Source organism: Salmo salar, chromosome 28 (assembly GCF_965601325.2).
Source record: "Salmo salar chromosome 28, fSalSal1, whole genome shotgun sequence".
Lineage (NCBI taxonomy): Eukaryota > Metazoa > Chordata > Actinopteri > Salmoniformes > Salmonidae > Salmo > Salmo salar.
Window position 1 is genome coordinate 30,718,263 of NC_138318.1, and position 26,027 is coordinate 30,744,289.

The window sequence follows — 26,027 nt, forward strand, 5'->3', positions numbered from 1 at the left end:
TTTGACCTGAATGCCAAGCGTCACGTCTGGAGGAAACCTGGCACCATACCTACGGTGAAGCATGGTGGTGGCAGCATCATGTTGTGGGGATGTTTTTCAGTGGCAGGGACTGGGAAACTAGTCAGGATCATCGAGGGAAAGATGAACGGAGCAAAGTACAGAGAGATCCTTGATGAAAACCTGCTTCAGAGCACTCAGGACCTCAGACTGGGGCAATTGTTCACCTTCCAACAGGACAACGACCCTAAGCACACAGCCAAAACAACACAGGAGTGGCTTCGGAACAAGTCTCTGAATATCCTTGAGTGACCTGCCCAGAGCCCAGACTTGAACCCGATTGAACATCTATGGACAGTTCTGAAAATAGCTGTGCAGCGACACTCCCCTTCCAATCTGATGGAGCTTGAGAGGATCTACAGAGAAGAATGGGAGAAACTCCCCAAATACAGGTGTACCAAGCTTGTAGCGCCATACCCAAAAAGACTCGAGACTGTAATCGCTGCCAAAGTTGCTTCAACAAAGTACTGAGTAAAGGGTCTGAATACTTGTGTAAATGTGATATTTCCGTTTTTTATTTGTAATACATTTGCAACATTTTTGAAAAAACTGTTTTTGCTTTGTCAGTATGGGGTATTGTGTGTAGATTGATGAGGAAAAAGAATACGGCTGTAACATAACAAAATGTAGAAAAAGTAAAGTTGTCTGAATACTTTTCGAATGGACTGTAGTGTGTGTGTGTGTATGTGTGTGTTGGAGAGTCAGTGTAATATGTGTGAGTAGAGTCCAGTGAGTATCCATAGAGCCAGAAACAATTAGCTTTTTTAAAGTTTTGTATCTTAACTTGATTGCTGACATGCAAAACATTTTGGGATAGTATCAACAGTAGACTAATGAACAGAAAAAAACAAAAGATCGTTTTTGAGTGGATTTTCCCTTTAAGGGTGAAATATCAGTCTCTGTATATTTGGCATGGGGAAGAAAGGAAAGTGAGTCATTCCTTCAGGAAATCTCAATTTTATTTGGAAGATGTGCCATGGGCCTTAATAATAAACACCATACATACTGTAACACGTTGTTTTCCACCAAAGGCTGTTGCTCATGATTTAATAATACTAATAATTTATTTAATGTCTATAGTGCTTTTCATGGCAATCTCAAAGTACTTGATACATCATTATTGTTGGCTAGGTCAACCAATAGAGGCCAAGTCTTTGAGTGCATGCATCCTCCAAAGATAGAAAGGGACAGTTCATGGCTTGATCAGAGTAAGGTGGTCAGAGAGAGGGGTTGATGAAGAGTCTGGTGGCGATCTTGCAGAGGGCTATTCTGGGAACCAGCCAAGCAATGGGCGTAATTTTCTGTCTGTAGGCCTTCTTATTCTAATTTACATTTTCACATTGTAAAATAATTTGGCCTATATTTTTTGTCTGCTTCTCTTGAATGTTGCTAATAGAATTCAAGCTATGAGATAACTATTTAATCTAAAAAATCTGGAGTGTCTCAAAATCTTCACATTATCTGTCAACTACTGCATCTTCGCTCATGTAGCCATTACAATCGTGTGTTTGTAGTAATCCCTTGATTCATGAAGAAGGCTGGGAGCCTCGTTTTGACAGTGCTAAAAAGAGACTATATTACTCCCAATACCAGTTACAGCATTTATTTCAAAATCCCAAACGGTGAAGCATCCATCCGAAGGCGGGAATAATTTATGAGGGTTTTGATTACAACCGTGCTGATACATAGTGCATGCGATGTAGCCAGAAAACTGCTGCATTTCAAACTCTTTTTAAAATGTCTTCTAGATCCAATCCTGGTCATTTTACACATTTTAGGGGGTGTAGGTTATGCTAATTGTGCAGCTTTACAGTCTTCTCTTCGTTACTCATGTGTTTATATTAACATTAGTGTATGTACGGTACCTATGCTTGTTTTGTCTAAAGCAGGACAGTACTGTGACAGAGACGGTCTGATCCACTGGTTTAGCAGTGTGACAGAGATGGTCTGATCCACTGGTTTAGCAGTGTGGCAGAGACGGTCCCACTGGTTTAGCACTGTGGCAGAGACGGTCCCACTGGTTTAGCAGTGTGGCAGAGCCGATCCCACTGGTTTAGCAGTGTGGCAGAGACGGTCTGATGCAGTGTGGCAGAGATGGTCTAATGCAGTGTGGCAGAGACGGTCTGATCCACTTGTTTAGCAGTGTAGCAGAGACGGTCTGATGCAGTGTGGCAGAGATGGTCTAATGCAGTGTGGCAGAGACGGTCTGATCCACTGGTTTAGCAGTGTGGCAGAGACAGTCTGATCCACTGGTTTAGCAGTGTGGCAGAGACAGTCTGATCCACTGGTTTAGCAGTATGGCAGAGACTGTCTGATCCACTGGTTTAGCAGTGTGGCAGAGACGGTCTGATCCACTGGTTTAACAGTGTGGCAGAGACGGTCTGATCCACTGGTTTAGCAGTGTGGCAGAGACAGTCTGATCCACTGGTTTAGCAGTATGGCAGAGACTGTCTGATCCACTGGTTTAGCAGTGTGGCAGAGACGGTCTGATCCACTGGTTTAACAGTGTGGCAGAGACGGTCTGATCCACTTGTTTAGCAGTGTGGCAGAGACGGTCCCACTGGTTTAGCAGTGTGGCAGAGACGGTCTGATCCACTGGTTTAGCAGTGTGGCAAGGACGGTCCCACTGGTTTAGCAGTGTGGCAGAGACTGTCTGATCCACTGGTTTAGCAGTGTGGCAGAGACGGTCCCACTGTTTTAGCAGTGTGGCAGAGACGATCCCACTGGTTTAGCCGTGTGGCAAAGACGGTCTGATCCACTTATTTAGCAGTGTAGCAGAGACGGTCTGATGCAGTGTGGCAAAGACGGTCTGATGCACTGTGGCAGAGACAGTCTGATGCAGTGTGGCAGAGACGGTCTGATCCACTGGTTTAGCAGTGTGGCAGAGACAGTCTGATCCACTGGTTTAGCAGTGTGGCAGAGACGGTCTGATCCACTGGTTTAGCAGTATGGCAGAGACGGTCTGATCCACTTGTTTAGCAATGTGGCAGAGACGGTCTGATCCACTTGTTTAGCAATGTGGCAGAGACTGTCTGATCCACTGGTTTAGCAGTGTGGCAGAGACGGTCTGATCCACTGGTTTAGCAGTGTGGCAAAGACGGTACCACTGGTTTAGCAGTGTGGCAGAGACGGTCTGATCCACTGGTTTAGCAGTGTGGCAGAGACGGTCCCACTGGTTTAGCAGTGTGGCAGAGACGGTCCCACTGGTTTAGCAGTGTGGCAGAGACGGTCTGATCCACCGGTTTAGCAGTGTGTCAGAGACGGTCCCACTGGTTTAGCAGTGTGGCAGAGATGGTCCCACTGGTTTAGCAGTGTGACAGAGACGGTCTGATTCATAAGGGAAAGGCGGCGGGGGGAGGACTCAGCCACCAGACTGAACCTGGGGGCTTGTATCAGGCTTTCAGTACCCCATGGATTTTATTTCCAGTTAGGAACTGCAATTAGACATTTAGCTCATTCAAGCTTTAATCAGCACAGAGGTAGTTATTTCATAGGTCCACAGAACGGAGTACTAAGGAGGAAGCATTTGCATTTGGGGCATGCAGTTATTTATTTATATCGAATTACATGTATTTGAATTAAGCCGGAATATCCGTGCCTTAGATGAAATGAGGGAAAAAATAAAGGGTCTAGTAAACTTGAAGCACTGTCCATCTGTCTTGGAGATAATGCTGATATATATAGTATTCTGTAATATATATAATTTGATGATGTTCTATTTCTGTCATAAAGTATCAAAATTCGATCCAGAATTCCATCAGAAGTGTAGATTAAAGCAATTCTCAGTGGTAGGGTAAAATAATGTTTCCCTCTTATTTTGTGTGGCAGACTGGTCCCAAGGCTGATATGTGTTGTTTGACACAGTTGTTTAGGAGTTGACAGGATGTAACAATGCTCTTTGACATGATCCCTGGAAGTTGAGGTTTTGGAACGTATCTTAAAAATCAAAGAAAACTGCTACTTGCATAATGTAAAGTAAAATATGAATATAGTCCCTTATTTGTGGTATCTGTTGGGCTGTGCCGAAGTAGAGATGTTTTATTCTACAAGACAGGCAATGTTTTGTTTAAAGATCGATCATGTTTTCATTTTACCCTAGTGACTTTTTATTTATGTGTGATAACATTGATGCATTCCATTCGATTTGAATTCTTTCAACTAACAAAATAAATGAATAAATGATGCATGTTTAAATACTTCAGCAATGAATTAACCTCTTTGTAGTTGCAACGTTGTAGTTCTCCTGAAACAGAGACTTTACCACATTTAAGCTTAGTCTAATTCAAATGTACTGAACAAAAATATAAACCCAACACATAAAATGTTGGTCCCATGTTTCATGAAAAGAAAGAAAAGATTCCATATGCACAAAAATATTATTTATTTCAAATTTTGTGCACGCATTTTTTACATCCCTGTTAGAGAGCATCAAATCAAATCAAATTGTATTTGTCACATACACATATTTAGCAGATGTTATTGCGGGTGAATAGAAATGGTTGTGTTTCTAGTGGCATTGACTAAAATACAGTAGAATAGAATACAGTATATACATATGAGATGAGTAAAGCAGTATGTAAACATTATTAAAGTGACTAGTGTTCCATTATTTAAGTGGCCAGTGATTCCATGTCTATGTATATAGGGCAGCAGCCTCTAAGGTGCAAGATTACGTAACCGGGTGGAAGCCACCTAGTGATGGCTATTTAACAGTCTGATGGCCTTGAGATAGAAGCTGTTTTTCCAGTCTCTCGGTCCCAGCTTTGATACACCTGTACTGACCTCGCCTTCTGGATGATAGCGGGCTGAACAGGCCATGGCTCGGGTGGTTGATGTCCTTGATGATCTTTTTGGCCTTCCTGTGACATCAGGTGCTGTAGGTGTCCTGGTGGGTAGGCAGTGTGCCCCCGGTGATGCTTTGGGCAGACCGCACCACCCTCTGGAGAGCACTGTGGTTGCGGGCAGTGCAGTTGCCATATCAGGTTGTGATACAGCCCAACAGGATGCCCTCAATTGTGCATCTGTAAAAGTTTGTGAGAGTCAGGTGCCAAGCTGAATTTCTTCAGCCTCACCACACTGTCTATGTGGGTGGACCATTCCAGATTGTCAGTGATGTGTACGCCGAGGAACTTGAAGCTTTCCACCTTCTCTACTGCGGTCCTGTCGATGTGGATAGGGGTGTGCTCCCTCTGCTGTTTCCTGAAGTCCACAATCAGCTCCTTCATTTTGTTGATGTTGAGGGAGAGGTCATTTTCCTGGCACCATTTGCCAAGATAATACATTCACCTAAGAAATGTGGCATATCCAGAAGCTGATTAAACAGCTTGATCATTACACAGGTGCACCTTGTGCTGGGGACAATCAAAGGCCACTCTATGTGTGTGCAGTTGGCATGCTGACTGCAGTAATGTCCACCAGAGCTGTTGCCAGTGAATTGAATGTTCATTTCTCAACCATAAGCCGCTTCCAACATCATGTTAGAGAATTTGGCAGTACATCCAACAGGTCTCACAACCGCAGACCACGTGTAACCACGCCAGCCCAGGAACTCCACATCAGGCTTCTTCACCTGCGGGATCTTCTGAGACCAACCACCCAGATAACTGATGAAGCTGTAGGTTTGAAAAACCGAAGAATTTCTGCACAAACTGTCAGAAACCGTCTCAGTGAAGCTCATTTGCGTGCTCGTCGTCCTCACCAAGGTCTTGACCTGGCTGCTGTTCGATGTCGTAACTGACCTTCGATGGCCACTGGCACCCTGGAGAAGTGTGCTCTCCGTGAACAGAGTGTCCCATGGTGGCAGTGGGGTTATGGTATGGGCTGGCATAAGCTAAGGACAATGAACACAATTGCATTTTATCGATGGCAATTTGAATGCACAGAGATACCATGATGAGATCCTGAGGACCATTGTCATGCCATTCAACCACCGCCAGCATGATAATACATTACTCCATGTATCAAGGATCTGTACACAATTCCTGGAAGGAAAAACATTTCCCAGTTCTTCCATGGCCTAAATACTCAACAGACATGTCACCCATTGAACATGTTTGGGATGCAACGTGTTCCAGTTCCCACCAACTTTACACAGCCATTGAAGAGGAGTGGGACAACATTCCACAGGCCACAATCAACAGCCTGATCAACTCTATGCGAAGGAGATGTATCTCGCTGCATGAGACAAATGGTGGTCACACCAGATACTGACTGGTTTTCTGATCCACACCCCTACCAGTCATGTGAAATCCATAGAGTTACTGATTTCCTTACATGAACTGTAACTCAGTAAAACCTTTGAAATTGTTGCATGTTGTGTTTATACTTTTGTTCAGTGTACAAATAAAGTGGAACAGTAAATGTAACCATAAAAACTGACTAGCAGAACTACACAATATTATATAATTGACCTTCAAATTGTCTTTGTGAAAGATGGATGTTGACTCCACTGTTGTGACAGAACAGAGGTGGCTGAGTATGGAACTCTTATATTCTTGTGGGTGAAGAGGACCTGAAGTTATCTTGGTGCTGGACCAGTATTGTGGTGTTATCTGATTTGAAAATAGAGTTAAAAGTAGTATCTTTTGTTTTGTTTTTCAGTGCTACCAAGTCACACATGCGGGAATCCAGGGTTGATACCAAAAGGAGTAATTCATGGAACAAGGTACAACATTGGAGACAAGATCCGTTACAGTTGTCTCGTGGGATATATACTGGAGGGACATGCTGCACTCACTTGTATTGTGAGTCCAGGTACCGGTGCATCGTGGGACTTTCCAGCACCATTTTGTCGAGGTAAGACACAGTTTGTAGTGTATTTACATATAATATCATATTATTTTACAATACTGTTTGGAGCGTAAGAAATTCCCTGGATCGTCATTTAGTTGTGTTGATCCTGGATCATCATTTAGTTGTATTGATCCTGGATGGTCTTTTAGTTGTGTTGATCCTGGATCATCATTTAGTTGTATTGATCCTGGATCATCATTCAGTTGTGTTGATCCTGGATCATCATTTAGTTGTGTTGATCCTGGATCATCATTTAGTTGTGTTGATCTTAGATCGTCATTTAGTTGTGTTGATCCTGGATCATCATTTAGTTGTGTTGATCTTAGATCGTCATTTAGTTGTGTTGATCCTGGATTGTCATTTAGTTGTGTTGATCCTGGATCGTCATTTCGTTGTGTTGATCCTGGATCAACATTTAGTTGTGTTGATCCTTGATCATCATTCAGTTGTGTTGATCCTGGATCATCATTTAGTTGTGTTGATCTTAGATTGTCATTTCGTTGTGTTGATCCTGGATCATCATTTAGTTGTGTTGATCCTGGATCGTCATTTCGTTGTGTTGATCCTGGATCAACATTTAGTTGTGTTGATCCTTGATCATCATTCAGTTGTGTTGATCCTGGATCATCATTTAGTTGTGTTGATCCTGGATTATCCTTGAACCTGAAGTATCAAATCATAGGTTTTAGAGGTCTTAGGAAGGTCACAAGGCAGTAGCTTCCAATGGCCACTGTTTTGGTTGTTCCACTTGCAACAACAACCACATTTATTTTACAGATTTGCCAATCTTGTGTCAGGAACAAGGCCAATCTTAGTTGCTGTAAAACCTTTATCTCTTACTAGTAAATATTTGTCCACTCAATAGGAGCTGGAACAATAGAGAGTCAGGACTCAGTCGAGACTGATTTATTTTAGAAGAGCAAGTTGTGACCCAGTCATTAATGCAATTGTCTCTCACTTATTTTCTTAATTTTAGCCGAAGGAGCTTGTGGTGGGACATTGAGGGGAACAACGGGGACGATATCAAGTCCACACTTCCCCTCAGAGTATGAGAATAATGCAGACTGCACATGGAGTATTCTGGCTGAACCAGGGGACACCATCGCCCTAGTCTTCAGCGATTTCCAGCTGGAAGACAGATACGACTTCCTGGAGATAAGTGGGACTGAGGCACCATCAATATGGTAAGTAATTAACAAACACAATATAATTAAAGCACCTAATTCCTTGTATTCTAATGGTGGCAGCTGTCATGGCATCACTGCTTTGCTGATTGCTAGAAAAGTAATTTATGGTGATTCACAAATGTATCAAAGCTATGTAAGTTAGTGTTTTTGTGTTACACGGTTGATCCCAGTATGTCAATAACGGACCTTTATTTTCAATTGAGAGAATGCAAAGATGAGTCACTAAAGTTGTACAGGACCTCACACCACTTTTGGAGAATGGATAATAATGTTTAAGTTTGTCCTGTCAAGAGCTGTGACATTTCAGGTCTTGAAACCTGACACTTCAATAACCGGTACATTTGAGAATTCCTTGACACAATAATATTCAAGGCCTATTGTCAACGGAATGCTACTGCAATGCAGACCACTATAGTGTGTTCTGAGCAGAACGGGATGAAATATCTGTATTTAAACACATACACAGCCTGTGAAGACCGTTGAAACTACTTGTGAAGACTGTTGATTAGGCTTCCATTTCTGTTAGGGAATTCCATTTAAATGTCCATTTTAGGACATCCTCATTCCAATGTCCTTCACACTAGTTGTAGTAACTTGACAAGGAATGCCCACATGCATTTCAATATTACTTTCCTTTACTTTCAACTTAAGAAATAAAAGATGTACAGCCATGTACAAACGGTGCAAATACAGCCAAACGATACAGCCCACTCAACATGTGGTAGAGTCACATTCTACAGATCCGACTCGGGGTGATGACATCATCCAAGGGGAAAGGTCACGGTCAATGCCAATAATAACCATGCACACATGAATAGCAATCATACTGTACTGCAGGTAGGTACAATACATATTCAATGTAATTATTTATATAGTGTCCACACTATAACACTAGTGGTCACCACCGATATGGAAAATCTGTATAAATGTCAGTAAAAATGTTCAGTACAATATCGATATCATATTAGTTTCATGATATAATGGCAGTAGTGGCGGCAGGTAGCCTAGCAGTTAGAGCGTTGGGCCAGTAACCGAAATGTTGCTGGTTTGAATACCTGAGCCGACAAGGTGAAAAATCTGCCAATGTACCCTTGAGCAAGGCACTAAACCCTAATTTGTGTGCCGTACTACTATGACCCTGTACAACAACACATTTCACTGCACCTATCTGGTGTATGTGACAATAAAACATATTTTGTATATATACTGCTCAAAAAAATAAAGGGAACACTTAAACAACACAATGTAACTCCAAGTCAATCACACTTCTGTGAAATCAAACTGTCCACTTAGGAAGCAACACTGATTGACAATACATTTCACATGCTGTTGTGCAAATGGAATAGACAACAGGTGGAAATTATAGGAAATTAGCAAGACACCCCCAATAAAGGAGTGGTTCGGCAGGTGGTGACCACAGACCACTTCTCAGTTCCTATGCTTCCTGGCTGATGTTTTGGTCACTTTTGAATGCTGGCGGTGCTTTCACTCTAGTGGTAGCATGAGACCGAGTCTACAACCCACACACTGGCTCAGGTAGTGCAGCTTATCCAGGATGCCACATCAATGCGAGCTGTGGCAAGAAGGTTTGCTGTGTCTGTCAGCGTAGTGTCCAGAGCATGGAGGCGCTACCAGGAGACAGGCCAGTACATCAGGAGATGTGGAGGAGGCCGTAGGAGGGCAATAACCCAGCAGCAGGACCGCTACCTCCGCCTTTGTGCAAGGAGGAGCAGGAGGGGCACTGCCAGAGCCCTGCAAAATGACCTCTAGCAGGCCACAACTGTGCATGTGTCTGCTCAAACGGTCAGAAACAGACTCCATGAGGGTGGTATGAGGGCCCGACATCCACAGGTGGGGGTTGTGCTTACAGCCCAACACCGTGCAGGACGTTTGGCATTTTCACCAAGATTGGCAAATTCACCACTGGCGCCCTGTGCTCTTCACAAATGAAAGCAGGTTCACACTGAGCACATGTGACAGATGTGACAGAGTCTGGAGACGCCTTGGAGAATGTTCTGCTGCCTGCAACATCCTCCAGCATGACCGGTTTGGCGGTGGGTCAGTCATGGTGTGAGGTGGCATTTCTTTGGGGGGCCGCACAGCCCACCATGTGCTCGCCAGAGGTAGCCTGACTGCCATTAGGTACCGAGATGAGATCCTCAGACCCCTTGTGAGACCATATGCTGGTGTGGTTGGCCCTGGGTTCCTCCTAATGCAAGACAATGCTAGACCTCATGTGGCTGGAGTGTGTCAGTAGTTCCTGCAAGAGGAAGGCATTGATGCTATGGACTGGCCCGCCCGTTCCCCAGACCTGAATCCAATTGAGCACATCTGGGACATCATGTCTCGCTCCATCCACCAACGCCACCTTGCACCACAGACGTTGTAGGGAGTTCATACAGGCACGTGGAGGCCACACACACTACTGAGCCTCATTTTGACTTGTTTTAAGGACATTACATCAAAGTTGGATCAGCCTGTAGTGTGGTTTTCCACTTTAATATTGAGTGTGACTCCAAATCCAGACCTCCATGGGTTGATAAATTGGATTTCCATTGATTATTTTTGTGTGATTTTGTTGTCAGCACATTCAACTATGTAAAGAAACAAGTATTTAATAAGATTATTTCATTCATTCAGATCTAGGATGTGTTATTTTAGTGTTCCCTTAATTTTTTTGAGCAGTGTATATTTTTATGAATAACTGCATTACTGCACCATCTCATGATACAGTGGGGTCCATAACTATTCGTACCCTTGATAAAGATGAGGAAAAAAGACTGGATAGAATAAATAATATTGTATACTCCAAAAAGTTGGGAAATTAAGAGAAATATTTTGTTTAACGAGTAAAATTTAAAAAATAAATTGGTCAAAATTATTGGCACCCCTGTTTTCAGGCTAATGACACTGCATCTTTTTCATAAAATGTTTTATGTGTTTGGAGGACACATTGGGAGGCGATCTTAGACCATTCCTCCATACAGAATCTTTCCAGATAATTGATATCCATCCTCTGTGCTTATGGACTGCCATCATGGACTGCCATCTTGAATTCAAACCACAGGTTTTCAATGGGTTTCAAGTCCCGTTGAAAGTCCCAAGTACTTTTCTGCATATGCTTTGAATATTATTTTGAATGTTATTTTTGAAAAATATATATTTTAAAGGAATAGTTTTACCATATTGAAACAAGAGTTCAGCTCACGGTATAGGGTTGACTTTAAAGCTGGGGGACAAATGTAAATGTATCACTATTCACATTAAAAATCTTTAGATATTACTTTCTCAAAGCAATAAAATAGCAAGGACTTTACAATGATGGTGAAAACGAGGGAAAATCTTGGGGTTAAATGGTTTAAATTGTTTTAATAAAAACACACTGCTATTGAAATGTTTTACATGGTTTAGATTAGTTACAGCATAGATGTATTTAAGCCAACTGTTAAATTGAGTGTTTTATCAAAACGTACGCACATAATGTCTGAAGGACATGAAAGGCACTCTATTCGTGGAACAACAATGTCTAATTAGCAACATGTAGTATTTGCTTTGACTCCCAAGTAATATTTATACTGAATAGTAAAATTATTCTGGACTTCAACAAACCACTATACTTATTTTACCGAAGGTTTGAGGAACTTTTCTGAATATGCTTCTGCCAAACCCACCACTAATGTGGATGGCATATAGCACTACTTTCAGGTCATCTGGCCATAGCACCGCCTGGAGTTTGTTAGATAAATGGCATTGGCACTTAGATTGGAACTGGTGCTATGGTGAGATGATATGAAAATAGAGCTCTTTGGCCATGCACACCAGTGGTGGGTTGGCGTCGAAAAACAGCAGCATGTTTGCTTTCAGTATGTTTTTTTGTTTGCACACAGCTGGGTGATCAATTACATCCGATGCCGTAAACAGCATAATATAATTATGGCAAATTAATTGGTAGTTATGTCACATAATATCCCATTTACAATAAAGCAACCATCTCACAAGCATTTCACATCTGTATATGTAGTTAGAATTCAATAAGAGGGGTTTCTCTCTCACGTAGCTATGTACACTGGAAGGATATATTAAGAACCACAGTGGCCAAGAGAGAATATTTTTTGGGGCCTGCCTGCAAATTCAATTCAAAAACTACAGCTCATCCATAACAGAGAGATTGTGCTCGAGTTGACAAATCATGAGGCAAATCGATCTAAAAAATAGCATTTTGCCCCTCTTTTTAAAGCTTTGCGTCGATAATTTTATTAAACTAAATTAAAAGTGGTGTGGTGTTGCCACACCTGATTAAAAAGTGCTGTGGTAAATGCCGCCTCGCCACACGTTTTCTGGCGGCCCTGTCTATGCTGTAACTAATCTAAACCATGTTAAAAATGTCATTATGCAATAAAATAAGTTATTTGTTTTCTTTGAAAATCCCACTTCTGGGACTATTTTAACTCACTGAACCCAAATATTTCCTCACATTTTCATCATCATTGTAAAGCCCTAGTTATGTTGTTGCTTTGATAAAGTAATTTCTAAAGATTTTACTTATTTAATGTGAATAGTGATTCATTTACATTTGTCCCTCAGCTTTAAGGTCAACTCTGTACCGTGAACTGAACTCTTGTTTTAAAATGGTAAAACTAACATTCAACATAATAGTCAAACCACAGTGTAAAACCAGATGAGCTAGTTCTACTCTTTTGGCCATTTTCTGGTGTTTTGTGGTGGACAACTGAGTGCTTTGAGCATAATACCCATAGATAGATAGGCTAGAAATGCCAACCTTGTAAGGTCAACCCTGTCACTTTATAGTCATTTTTCTTTTTTTAACCTCGAGATTTGTTATGAAGTTGAAAACACGTGCTCTTTATGACAGAATGTTAAAAAAAGTTGAAATAAATAGTTATTTCTGACGAAATTACACAACCCAAAAGGCACTCTATTCGTAGAATGATACATGTAAGCTCAGCAAAAAAGAAACGTCCTCTCACTGTCAACTGCGTTTATTTTCAGCAAACATGTGTAAATCTAATATTTGTATGAACATAACAAGATACAACAACTGAGACATAAACTGAACAAGTTCCACAGACATGTGACTAACAGAAATGGAACAATGTGTCCCTGAACAAAGGGGGGGTCAAAATCAAAAGTAACAGTATCTGTTGTGGCCACCAGCTGCATTAAGTACTGCAGTGCATCTACTCCTCATGGACTCCACCAGATTTGCCAGTTCTTGCTGTGAGATGTTACCCCAGTCTTCCACCAAGGCACCTGTAAGTTCCCGGACATTTCTGGGGGGAATGGCCCTAGTCCTCACCCTCCGATCCAACAGGTCCCAGACATGCTCAATGGGATTGAGATCCGGGCTCTTCGCTGGCCATGGCAGACCACTGACATTTCTGTCTTGCAGGAAATCACGCACAGAACGAGCAGTATTGCTGGTGGCATTGTCATGCTGGAGGGCCATGTCAGGATGATCCTGCAGGAAGGGTACTGAATGAGGGAGGAGGATGTCTTCCCTGTAACGCACAGCATTGAGATTGCCTGCAATGACAACAAGCTCAGTCCGATGATGCTGTGACACACCGCCCCAGACCATGACGAACCCTCCACCTCCAAATTGATCCCGCTCCAGAGTACAAGCCTTGGTGTAACGCTCATTCTTTCGACGATAAACACAAATCCGACCTTCACCCCTGGTGAGACAAAACCGCGACTTGTCAGTGAAGATCACTTTTTGCCAGTCCTATCTGGTCCAGCGACGGTGGGTTTGTGCCCATAGGCGACGTTGTTGCCGGTGATGTCTGGTGAGGACCTTCCTTACAACAGGCCTACAAGCCCTCAGTCCAGCGTCTCTCAGCCTATAGCGGACAGTCTGAGCACTGATGGAGGGATTGTGCATTCTTGGTGTAACTCAGGCAGTTGTTGTTGCTATCCTGTACCTGACCAGCAGGTGTGATGTTCGGTTGTACCGATCCTGTGCAGGTGTTGTTACACGTGGTCTGCCACTGTGAGGATGATCAGCTGTCCGTCCTGTCTCCCTGTAGCGCTGTCTTAGGCATCTCACAGTACGGACATTGCAATTTATTGCCCTGGCCACATCTGCAGTACTCATGCCTCCTTGCACCATGCCTAAGGAACGTTCACGCAGATGAGCAGGGACCTTCGGCATCTTTCCTTTAGTGTTTTTCAGAGTCAGTAGAAAGGCCTCTTTAGTGTCCTAAGTTTTCACAACTTAATTGCCTACCGTCTGTAAGCTGTTAGTGTCTTAACGACCGTTCCACAGGTGCATGTTCATTAATTGTTTATGGTTCATTGAACAAGCATGGGAAACAGTGTTTAAACCCTTTACAATGAAGATCTGTGAAGTTATTTGGATTTTTATGAATGATCTTTGAAAGACAGGGTCCTGAGAAAGAGACATTTCTTTTTTTGCTGACTTTATAATGACACTTCACATGGAGTTGACAGTGTGACGTGGTGAGGTTGGACCCAGGTGCAGAGAAGAGACAAGACGAGGAATCAGTGGTTAAGGATTAACATAATACTTGACTAGAAACAGTAGCCTCAGGATCACAGTACACTTGGGGGAAAAAACAGCAAACACTAAGTCTCAACCACTCACTCAGGACACAAATGAACACACACAGTAAACAATTCAAGCTTCTGCAAAGGACCACAGAAAACACACCTCTTTTAACAGGGACACAATCATGAAATAATAACACACCTGCGTCCAATAAAAGTCTCTAGGCGGTCTCTGCCGCCCTCTGGTGCCAGGAGGAACCATGTCAGACGGGCTGCTTCTGTCTGAATTAATTAAACTCAGACAAATGAATACGATTATAAAATATGATATATTGGTCACTGATACGTCGTTGACACAAGAGGTGAGGACTTGTGATTGATATACAAACAGACATGAAGGAATGAGACTTGGTGAACAAGATTGACAACTGACAGGTGATCAAATTCCTGTATTGATGCCTGATACATATCGTGCTCTTAGGGAGCTCCCTGAAAGGCTTTCCTGAAGCAATTTCCACCACATGATCCTGGCAGGCAGGTGCCTGACAAGCTGTCATGACAGATTTTGTCACTCTTCATAGCACAATAAACATGTTCATTTCATTATTGAACTCTTTAGCCAATGTCAAGATTATTTATTTAATTCATAAATGTGATTCAAATGAAACCAATAATACTATAATTTGGTGGGTGCTTATATTTGTTCCTATTTCACACATGTACAAGTGTGTATTAATACACATGTGAATTGGAATTATATATTTTTTTATATCCCAACTCTCCCTGAGACACCGTCAGCACAAGGGATATTTTCGACTTGAGCTGTTAAAATCAATGTTGATGTCACCCAAAAGTTTCAAAAGCTTGCTTAAAGTGGAACTGACAGCATTTTAGCAACATGGAATCTTATTCAAATCTGTTCAAATACACCCTCAGGAAGGATATGACACCCTTTTTTTACATTTTCTGACAAGCAAGCACTTAGATATGGTAATTTTCACGTTTTCATAAATTCTTAGCATGTTTGGGAATTACGTATAAGGATCGGCGTCCCGTCAACGGGACAGTTGTAAATCATGCAGCGCGTTATGTCAAGATCGCAGATTTTAGAGAAACAACAAATGTCGGTACATATAAGTGTCTTATATCGGCTGAAAGCTTAAATTATTGTTAATATAACTGCACTGTCCAATTTACAGTAGGTATTACTGCGAAAAAATGTCATGCTATTGTTTGAGGAGAGCTCCTAACAACCAAACCCTTTTTTCACCGCGATAGGTTTGATAAATTCACCTCTGAAGGTGAAATGTGTACTTACATTCTGAAATCTTGCTCTGATTTATCATCCAAAGGGTCTCAGAGGTAACAGGAAGTGTCGTTTTGTTAGATAAAATCCTTTTTCATATCCTAAAAAGGTCCAGATAGCATGCACGATCGATTTTGTATTTCAACTCATTCAATTTGCAAAGAAAGGAATCTGTGAAAATCTCACCCTAAACGTTGTTTCAACAAGTTAAATCACGTTCGTATGTATTCCTTGGAGATCCTAGAAGGTAACAAGACTTCACTATATCATTAGGGGTGTAGTATATCCTTTAGGACACCATATTTGGTTAGAGAGCAACACCATGGCACGCCGATGACGCGGGCGGTCATCACTTGAATGACTGTATCGTTGTCAAATAAGCACCAATCGGAGTCAAACAAAGCTAGCTAGACAGCCAATGAGCTGGGCTTTACGGGAGTATTCGGAAAATGTAAAATGTAGCTACTAACCTTGTACGACAGCATGCCTTTTAATTTTGGACAAAAATTATAAGGATATTCAGAGTTATGAAAACTGGTTGTTTTGTAAATTAACTTATAATATGGCTACTAATACTTGGAAAGCTGAATCAAAGTCCAAGTATACAGATTTGATGATATTCTTGCAAAAAATTTTAATATGAATGCGAATGTCTCCTTCACGATTTGCCCAGATGTACCTGGGGACTTCACACTAAATGTTTTCTCATTCACTCATACTTCAAGTTATCCATCTGAAACTTTGCACATACAATGCTGCCGTCTTCTGGACACTATCGGAATAACAACCAGAGTAATGGCTAGAACTGTGAACTTTCTCTGCATTTCAAAGATTGTGGTAGAAAAAGACCGGTTGGTTTTTCTTTGTATTTTCTTCTACCAGATCTATTGTGTTATATTCTCCTACATTCAATTCACATATTAAGCATATCCTTGCTTCAGGGCCTGAGCTACAGGCAGTTAGATTTGGGTATGTCATTTAGGCGAAAATTAAAAAAAGGGGGCTATCCCTAAGAAGCTTTAGCAAAGGCATTTGTGAAAATTATATAGAAATATAGAGTGGGAAAAAGGCAGTGCTTTTGGACAATTAATAGACACTGCAGTAAATACAACCTAATAAAAACATCTGTCTTATCCAGGACCCGGAGTCTACGCACACCGGTGCGCCATAGCCAATCAGAGCTACTGTACCGCTTTATGCAAATAAGCCATTTGCCACACAGGCCTGCCATCATTCACTGGACTGTGTGGTTACAGGAAGTTGCAACAGCGAGACTTTAGATCATTAGAACACATTCGGCAAAAGCCGCAAAATACACCTGAATGGATTTCTGCCCTTTTGTAGCTAAGTCCTCTTACATTTGGGAACTGTACTGTCCTATTGATCAAACAACCATAAAAAGGTAGGCTATCTTTCCCTATATGCACATCAACAACATCAAGATCAACAACTACTGCTAGCCAGAGCAATATGAGCTAAAATCTAACGAAGGAACATCATGCCGGAAACCCTAGACCCACTCCAAATCGCATACCGCCCCAACAGATCCACAGATGAGGCAATCTCAATCGCACTCCACACTGCCCTTTCCCACCTGGACAAAAGGAACACCTGTGTAATAATGCTGTTCATTGACTACAGCTCAGCGTGCCATACCATAGTGACCACAAAGCTCATTACTAAGCTAAGGACCCTGGGACTAAACACTTCCCTCTGCAACTGGATCCTGGACTTCCTGCCCCCAGGTGGTAAGGGTAGGCAACAACACATCTGCCACGCTGATCCTCAACACTGCGGCTCCTCGGGGGTGTGTGCTTAGTCCCATCCTGTACTCCCTGTTCACTCACGACTCCGTGGCCAAGCACAACTCCAACACAATCATTAAGTTTGCTGACGACACAACAGTGGTATGTGTGATCACCGACAACGACGAGACAGCCTACAAGGAGGTCAGATACCTGACAGTGTGGTGCCAGGACAACAACCTCTCCCTCAATATCAGCAAGACAAAGGAGCTGATCATGGACTATAGGAAAAGGAGGTACTGATCAGGCACCCATTAACATCGACAGGGCTGAAGTGGAGTGGGTTGAGAGTTCCTTGGTGTCCACATGGTCCAAACACACCAACACAGTTGTGACGAGGGCATGACAACACCTTTTCCCCCTCAGGAGACTTAAAAGATTTGGCATGGGTCCCCAGATCCTCAAAAAGTTCTACAGCTGCACCATCAAGAGCATCCGGACCATTTGCATTACCGCCTGGTATGGAAACTGCTCGGCATCTGACCGTAAGGCGCCACAGAGGGTAGTGCGTACGGCCCAGTACATCACTGGGGCCAGGCTTCCTGACATCCATGACCTATATACCAGGCGGTGTCAGAGGAAGGCCCAAAAAATTGTCAAACACTCAAGTCACCCAAGTCACAGACTTTTCTCTCCGCTACCGCACGGCAAGCAGAAACGGAGTGCCAAGTCTAGGACCAAAAGGCTCCTTAAAACTTCTTAGGGATCAAATCCCGTTAACGGGATTGATTTGACAACATCCAGTGAAAGTGCAGGGCACCAAATTCAAACAACAGAAATCTCATAATTAAAATTCCTCAAACATACAAGTATTATACACCATTTTAAAGATAAACTTCTTGTTAATCCAACCACAGTGTCCGGTGAAAGCATACCATGCGATTATGTTAGGTCAGCGCCTTGTCACAAAAAACATACAGCCATTTTCCAGCCAAAGAGAGGAGTCACAAAAAGCAGAAATAGAGATAAAATGAATCACTAACCTTTGATGATCTTCATCAGATGGCACTCATAGGACTTCATGTTACACAATACATGTATGTTTTGTTCGATAAAGTTCATATTTATATCCAAAAATCTCAGTTTACATTGGCTCGTTATGTTCAGTAATGTTTTGCTTCCAAAACATCCGGAGATTTTGCAGAGAGCCGCATCAATTTACAGAAATACTCATCATAAACGTTGATGAAAGATACAAGTGTTATGCATAGAATTAAAGATAAACTTCTCCTTAATGCAACCGCTGTGTCAGATTTCAAAAAAGCTTTACGGTGAAAGCACAACCTGCAATACTCTGAGTACAGCGCTCAGCCACCAAAACAAGCCATGCAGATACCCGCCATGTTGCGGAGTCAGTAAAAGTCAGAAATAGCGTTATAAATATTCACTTACCTTTGATGATCTTCATCGGAATGCACTCCCAGGAATCCCAGTTCCACAATAAATGTTTGTTTTGTTCGATAAAGTTCATCTTTATGTTCAAATACCTCCTTTTTGTTTGCGCTCTTAGTTCACTATTCCAAATGCACAAGGCGCGGGCACTAAGTCCAGACGAAAAGTCAAAAAAGTTCCATTACAGTTTGTAGAAACATGTCAAACGATGTATAGAATCAATCTTTAGGATGTTTTTATCATAAATATTTAATAATATTCCAACCGGACAATTCCTTTGTCTTCACAAATGAAAGGGAACGGAGCTCGTGCCCATGGCCGCGCGCATGACTAAACAAAAGGCTTTCAGCCAGACCACTAGTTCAAACAGCTCTTATTCGCTCCCCTTTCACAATAGAAGCCTGAAACAACGTTCTAAAGACTGTTGATATCTAGTGGAAGCCTTAGGAAGTGCAATCTGACCAAATTTACACTGTATATTGGATAGGCAATCACTTGAAAAACTACAAACCTCAGATTTCCCACTTCCTGGTTGGATTTTTCTCAGGTTTTCGCCTGCCATATGAGTGCTGTTATACTCACAGACATCATTCAAACAGTTTTAGAAACTTCAGTGTGTTTTCTATCCAAATCTAATAATAATATGCATATCTTAGCTTCTGGGCCTGAGTAGCAGGCAGTTTACTCTGGGCACGCTTTTCATCTGAACGTGAAAATACTGCCCCCCAGCCCAAAGATGTTAACAGCTTCTACCCCCAAGCCATAAGACTGCTGAACAATTAATCAAATGGCCACCCGGACTATTTACATCGACCCCCCCCCCCCCCCCCCCCTTTGTTTTTACACTACTGCTACTCGCTGTTTATTATCTATGCATAGTCACTTTACAAATTACCTTAACTAATCTGTACCCCGCACATTGACTAAACCTAACCCTGTATATAGCCTCATTGTTATGTAATTTTCTTTTGTTACTTTATATTTTATTTTATACTTTAGTCTATTTCTTGAACTGCATTGTTAGTTAAGGGCTTGTTATCTAGAATGTTCGTTACTAACTATTCATTTTTTTGCCTACATTTACTGACACCGGTCACATTCGGCGTTTGTAAATTCTGGCACACTGAGACGAGAGTGCTCTGAAATCGGTGTAGATAGCCATAGTATATTGCAAATGCAAGAGATATGCTAACTGGATAACAGTTGTTCAAGTTCAGCATAGCTAGCTAGCTAGCAAAGCGATTTACATTTTTGTTGCTAGCTAACCAAATGACACCTGCATCTCTAGCTATGTAGCCACCGAAAACCGATTTTGAGGGGAAAAAGTCAGTCACCCACCCACTCCTCCAATGACATGACATCCTCCCAGTAGCTAGCTAGCTATCTAGCTAATGTAAGGCTATGTGTTTTCAGCTTGCTACATAAATAGATACGTGGCATAGTAGCCACGTTATGACTTACTTGTGATCATTGCCCTTACTAGTTTTATTGTACAGACATTCCTAGCCTTAGTTAAATGTGTCTGTTTCTTGAACTGCGTTGTTGGTTAAGGGCTTGTAAGTAAGCATTTCACAGAAAGGTCTACACCTACTATATTCGGCGCATGTGACAAATACAATTTGATTTGATTTAGATAAACCCTCTCAAATTTTTTCAGCTACTTGACCGTCAAAATTGCACTGATAAACAATGGGGAATTGTAGCCTGCTCATTCTTCTGCAACTTGCCTGCCAATGCATGCTTGTCCCAATCAAGCACCCAAGCCAACTGGCTAAAGTTGGCTAGCTTGCTACATAAATAGATCCTCTAGCCTATTAGCCACGTTTTGACTGACTTGTGATCATTACCCTTGTTACCTTGTTTGTACTGGCATTCAAATCAAATCAAACTTTATTTGTCACATGCGCCGAGTACAAGCGTAGACTTTACCATGAAATGCTTACTTACAAGCCCTTAACCAACAGTGCAGTTCAAGAAGAGTTAAGAAAATATTTACCAAGTAGACTAAAATAAAAAGTAATAATAAAAAATAACACAATAAGAATAACAATAATGAGGCTATATACAGGGGGCACCGGTACCCAGTCAGTGTGCGGGGGTTCAGGTTAGTTGAGGTAATTTGTACATGTAGGAGGGGGTGAAGTGACTATGCATAGATAATAAACAAGTAGCAGCAGTGTACAAAAGGGAGGGAGGGAGGGAGGGTCAATGTAAATTGTCTGGTGGCGATTTTATTTTATTAATTGTTCAGCAGTCTTGGGGGTAGAAGCTGTTGAGGAGCTTTTTGGTCTTAGACTTGATGCTCCGGTAATGCTTGCCGTGCGGTAGCAGAGAAACAGTCTTTAACTTGGGTGTTCTGGAGTCTCTGACAATTTTATGGGCTTTCCTCTGACAGCGGCTATTATATAGGTCCTGGATGGCAGGAAGCTTGGCCCCAGTGATGTACTTGGCCATTTGCTATACCCTCTGTAACGCCTTACGGTCAGATGCCGAGCAATTGCCATACCAGGCGGTGATGCAACCGGTCAGGATGCTCTCGATGGGGCAGCTGTAGAACCTTTAGAAGATCTGGGGAGCCATGCCAAATCTTTTCAGTCTCCTGAGGGGGATAAGGTTTTGTCGTGCCCTCTTCACAACTGTCTTGGTATGTTTGGACCATGATAGTTCATTGGTGATGTGGACACCAAGGAACTTGAAACTCTCGACCCGCTCCACTATAGCCCCGTCAATGTTAATGGGGGCCTGTTCGGCCCGCCTTTTCCTGTAGTCCACGATCAGCTCCTTTGTCTTGCTCACTTTGAGGGAGAGGTTGTTGTCCTGGCACCACACTGCCAGTTCTCTGACCTCCTTCCTATTGGCTGTCTCATTGTTGTCGGTGATCAGGCCTACCACTGTTGTGTCGTCAGCAAACTTAATGATGGTGTTGGAGTCGTGTTTTGCCACGGAGTCATGGGTGAACAGGGAATACAGGAGCGGACTAAGTACACACTCCTGAGGGGCCCCAGTGTTAAGGATCAGCGTGGCAGACGTGTTGCTGCCTACTCTTACCACCTGGAGGCGGCCCATCAGGAAGTCCAGGATCCAGTTGCAGAGGGAGGTGTTTAGTCCCAGAGTCCTTAGCTTAGTGATGAGCTTCGTGGGCACTATGGTGTTGAACACTGAGCTGTAGTCAGTGTACCGCATTCTCACATAGGTGTTCCTTTTGTCCAGGTGAGAAAGGGCAGTGTGGAGTGCGATTGAGATTGCATCATCTGTGGATCTGTTGGGGCGGTATGCGAATTGGAGTGGGTCCCGGGTGTCCGGGAGGATGCTGTTGATGTGAGCCATGACCAGCCTTTCAAAGCACTTCATGGCTACCGACGGCACAGGGACTATGGTGGTCTGCTTGAAACATGTAGGTATTACAGACTTAGTCAGGGAGAGGTTGAAAATGTCAGTGAAGACATTTGACAGTTGGTCTGCGCATGCTTTGAGTGCACATCCTGGTTATCCGTCTGGCCCAGCGGCTTTGTGAATGTTGACCTGTTTAAAGGTTTTGTTCACATCGGCTACCAAGAGCGTTATCACACAGTCATCCAGAACAGCTGGTGCTCTCGTGCATGCTTCAGTGTTGCTTGCCTCGAAAAGAGGATAAATTCCTAGCCTTAGTTAAATGTGTCTGTTTTTTTCCAAAATATTGTGTCATTGAAAATTAAACAGTGCATCACGAATGGAGGCAGCAATGTTTTTTAAATGTATTTTTAAAACCTCTTATAAAGTTGGTTTTGTAGCATAAACTGGTATTTTATATTTTTGACTGATATTATGACTTTCTGTTTGTTTCATATCTGCAAAGCAGTTAAAACACTCTCAGTTCCACTATAAATTACACAGCACATAATACAGTATGAGTATCAATTGTGTCCCTGGAGCATCATTAGTCACTTAGCAATGGATATGAAGGAGATGTGTCAAGTGCTTCCATGGCGACAAATTATGTCACATGACACCCTTTAACCAATTAAGTTCAGACTAGGATATGATCATCATAAACATACTGTATTTGACAGAAGCCACAATGACCCAACTCCCTCCATGTATGGCTCTATTTGTCAGCTGTCATGCCAATCATGTTATTGTGCAAAAAAGTTTTGAAGGTGATCGAGGTCTTATAAACTCTCAGGCAGAATAATGGATGTTGAATGCATTTGACACCTCATGTGTGACAACAGATATTTCTGATTAATGTGTATGGACAGCAAGTTTTGCACAACCATTGTAAGGTACACTCTTAGAAAAAAAAAGTGCTATCTAGAATCTAAAAGGGTTCTTCTTCTGTCCCCATAGAAGAACCCTCTGAAGAACCCTTTTTGGTTCCAGGTAGAACCCTTTTGGGTTCCATGTAGAACCTTTACAGAGGGTTCTACGTGGAACCCAAAAGGGTTCTACCTGGAACCAAAAATTATTATTCTATGGGGACAGCCAAAGAACCCTTTTGGAACCCTTTTTTCTAAGAGTGTAGTGTCCAACAGTTGAGAAATTGTTGTGCCTTGAAGTGTGATCAAAACGTTATTATATTTAATCCATGGGATTTTGTCATGTGACGATGTGTAGAATGTGCGTGGAAGGCTCTCCATTGTCATCAAATACTAGTAAAAGTCATCAGTGCAGATATGTTTGTCCTCATGACCTTTCATACATTGTGTTTCTAAAGCTGAATTAACAATATAATAACTACTGCATAAAATAAAAGCTGAATTAACAATATAATAACTACTGTATAAAATAAAAGCCCTCCTTTTCTTTTAAGTTTTGCAACCACTTCACATTGGTTTTCTGATCTCATAACTACCACTACTCAATCAAATTATAAGGTTATAAAGCCATTATAACCTTATAGCCCCATAATGTAAAATAGATTGACAAACAAGGATTTTAATGATTGTAAAATAGATAGATCATACATTTCATTCTTACAAATCCTCCCTTGCATTGTCTTGGTTTGAAGGTCCAGCCAGAGTTGGCACAGGACAGTGAGCGAATAGCAATTACTGCTGAGTGGTGTTTGGGTTTTTTCTCAATTTCTCTTTTAACAGTGTTGTTCATTGGAGTGTGAAAACTAGGCTGAGAGGAAGAGGCAGTCTGTGTAGAAATAAGGCAAAAGGTCTTCCAATACAAGGCACAAGGAAAAGGAGCAAGAATTAAAAGGAAATTGCTGCTGTACTTGAAATAACCACTGTGTTTTTAGTACTGTTTGTGAAGATTTAAGAGTTGGCTAATGAACAGGTATTGGTTTCAGTTGCTTGGAGGCTATTGAAATAAACAGAGATTGAACTGGACTTGTGTAACTAAAATGCCTGAGGTGTTGGTGGAACAATCATGTGTCCATGGTCTGAGGTACTTTACCTAAATTGCTTCACCTGCAGCGACCCACTCCATCACCAAAGCTGCTTCCCATAAAGACTTCATTATGATCGGGAAATACAGATAGCACAGCATGTCGGTAAAGATTGATTTGAAAGATAACTGTACTGTCACCTCCCAAATTATTGGTACCCTTGATAATGAGCAAAAAAGACTGTATCAAATAAATAATACAAATACCCAGCTATATTGCGTGCTCAACAAATGTGAAAATTATATTATTTTACACTAATACAATAACTCAGAAAAAAAAAAATCAAAAGTAGAACCCAGATGTATAATGCATACTCAAGGGTTCTTCATCCTCCAGGGTTCTTCATCCTCCAGGGTTCTTCATCCAGGGTTCTTTATACTCCAGGGTTCTTCATCCCCCAGGGTTCTTCATCCAGGGTTCTTTATACTCCAGGGTTCTTCATCACCCAGGGTTCTTCATCCAGGGTTCTTCATCCAGGGTTTTTCATCCAGGGTTATTCATCCCCCACGGTTCTTCATCCAGGGTTCTTTCTCCTCCAAGGTTCTTCATCCAGGGTTCTTTATACTCCAGGGTTCTTCCTCCTTCAAGGTTATTCGTCCTCAAAGGTTCTTTGTCCAGGGTTCTTTATACTCCAGGGTTCTTCATCCTCCAAGGTTCTTCATCCAGGGTTCTTTATACTCCAGGGTTCTTCCTCCTTCAAGGTTATTCGTCCTCAAAGGTTCTTTGTCCAGGGTTCTTTATACTCCAGGGTTCTTCATCCTCCAAGGTTCTTCATCCAGGGTTCTTTATACTCCAGGGTTCTTCATCCAGGGTTCTTCATCCAGGGTTCTTCATCCAGGGTTCTTCCTCCTCCAAGGTTCTTCATCCAGGGTTCTTTATACTCCAGGGTTCTTCCTCCTTCAAGGTTCTTCATCCTCCAAGGTTCTTCATCCAGGGTCTTTATACTCCAGGGTTCTTTATACTCCAAGGTTCTTCATCCAGGGTTCTATATATTCCAGGGTTCTTCATCCCCCAGGGTTCTTCATCCTCCACCATGCTTCATCCTTCAGGGTTCTTCATCTTCCAGGGTTCTTCATCCTCCAGCGTTCTTCTTCCTCCAGCGTTCTTCATCCTCCAGGGTTCTTAATCCTCCAATTTGAGCATCCATGCTTCCAAACACAAACCAGACACAGAAAGTTAATGCACATGGTTGCACGCTGTGGGATATGCACTTAGCTTGTTGTTAAACCATTTAAACCAGCAGAATGGAGCAATACAGCCATTCTGAAAATATATAAAAATGTGTGATGATAACTCAAGGCATCTGTGAAGTAAATGGGCTAGAGCAGCTAAGTTAACCCTGCAAAATATAAAACAAACTGCTTTTGAATTGAGTATGACATTGTATAACTCAGGCTGGAGTAAACCATGTGTGTGATTTTACAACACTAATGTTCTTATATTAACCATTTGATCTGGTATGTACTCTTACCATTCCTACCAGTTCATTCACTCTGTAATGACTCCTGAAGTCATGCAGTGCATATGTTCCATTGTTACTAACAGCAGCCCATGTGTTTCATTTTGATGGAGGTGTTGGGTCA

At 42.1% G+C, this 26,027-nt stretch overlaps 1 protein-coding gene across 1 annotated transcript in view; it reads left to right on the forward strand.

Annotated features, from left to right (window-relative positions):
- LOC106589815 (CUB and sushi domain-containing protein 1) overlaps window positions 1-26,027 on the forward strand; it is a 406,652-nt gene that overhangs the window by 153,522 nt on the left and 227,103 nt on the right. Inside the window, exons 4-5 of the mRNA XM_082970365.1 lie at window positions 6,658-6,852; window positions 7,826-8,033. Coding sequence (XP_082826491.1) covers window positions 6,658-6,852; window positions 7,826-8,033 — 403 coding nt within the window. The remainder of the gene's footprint in view (window positions 1-6,657; window positions 6,853-7,825; window positions 8,034-26,027) is intronic.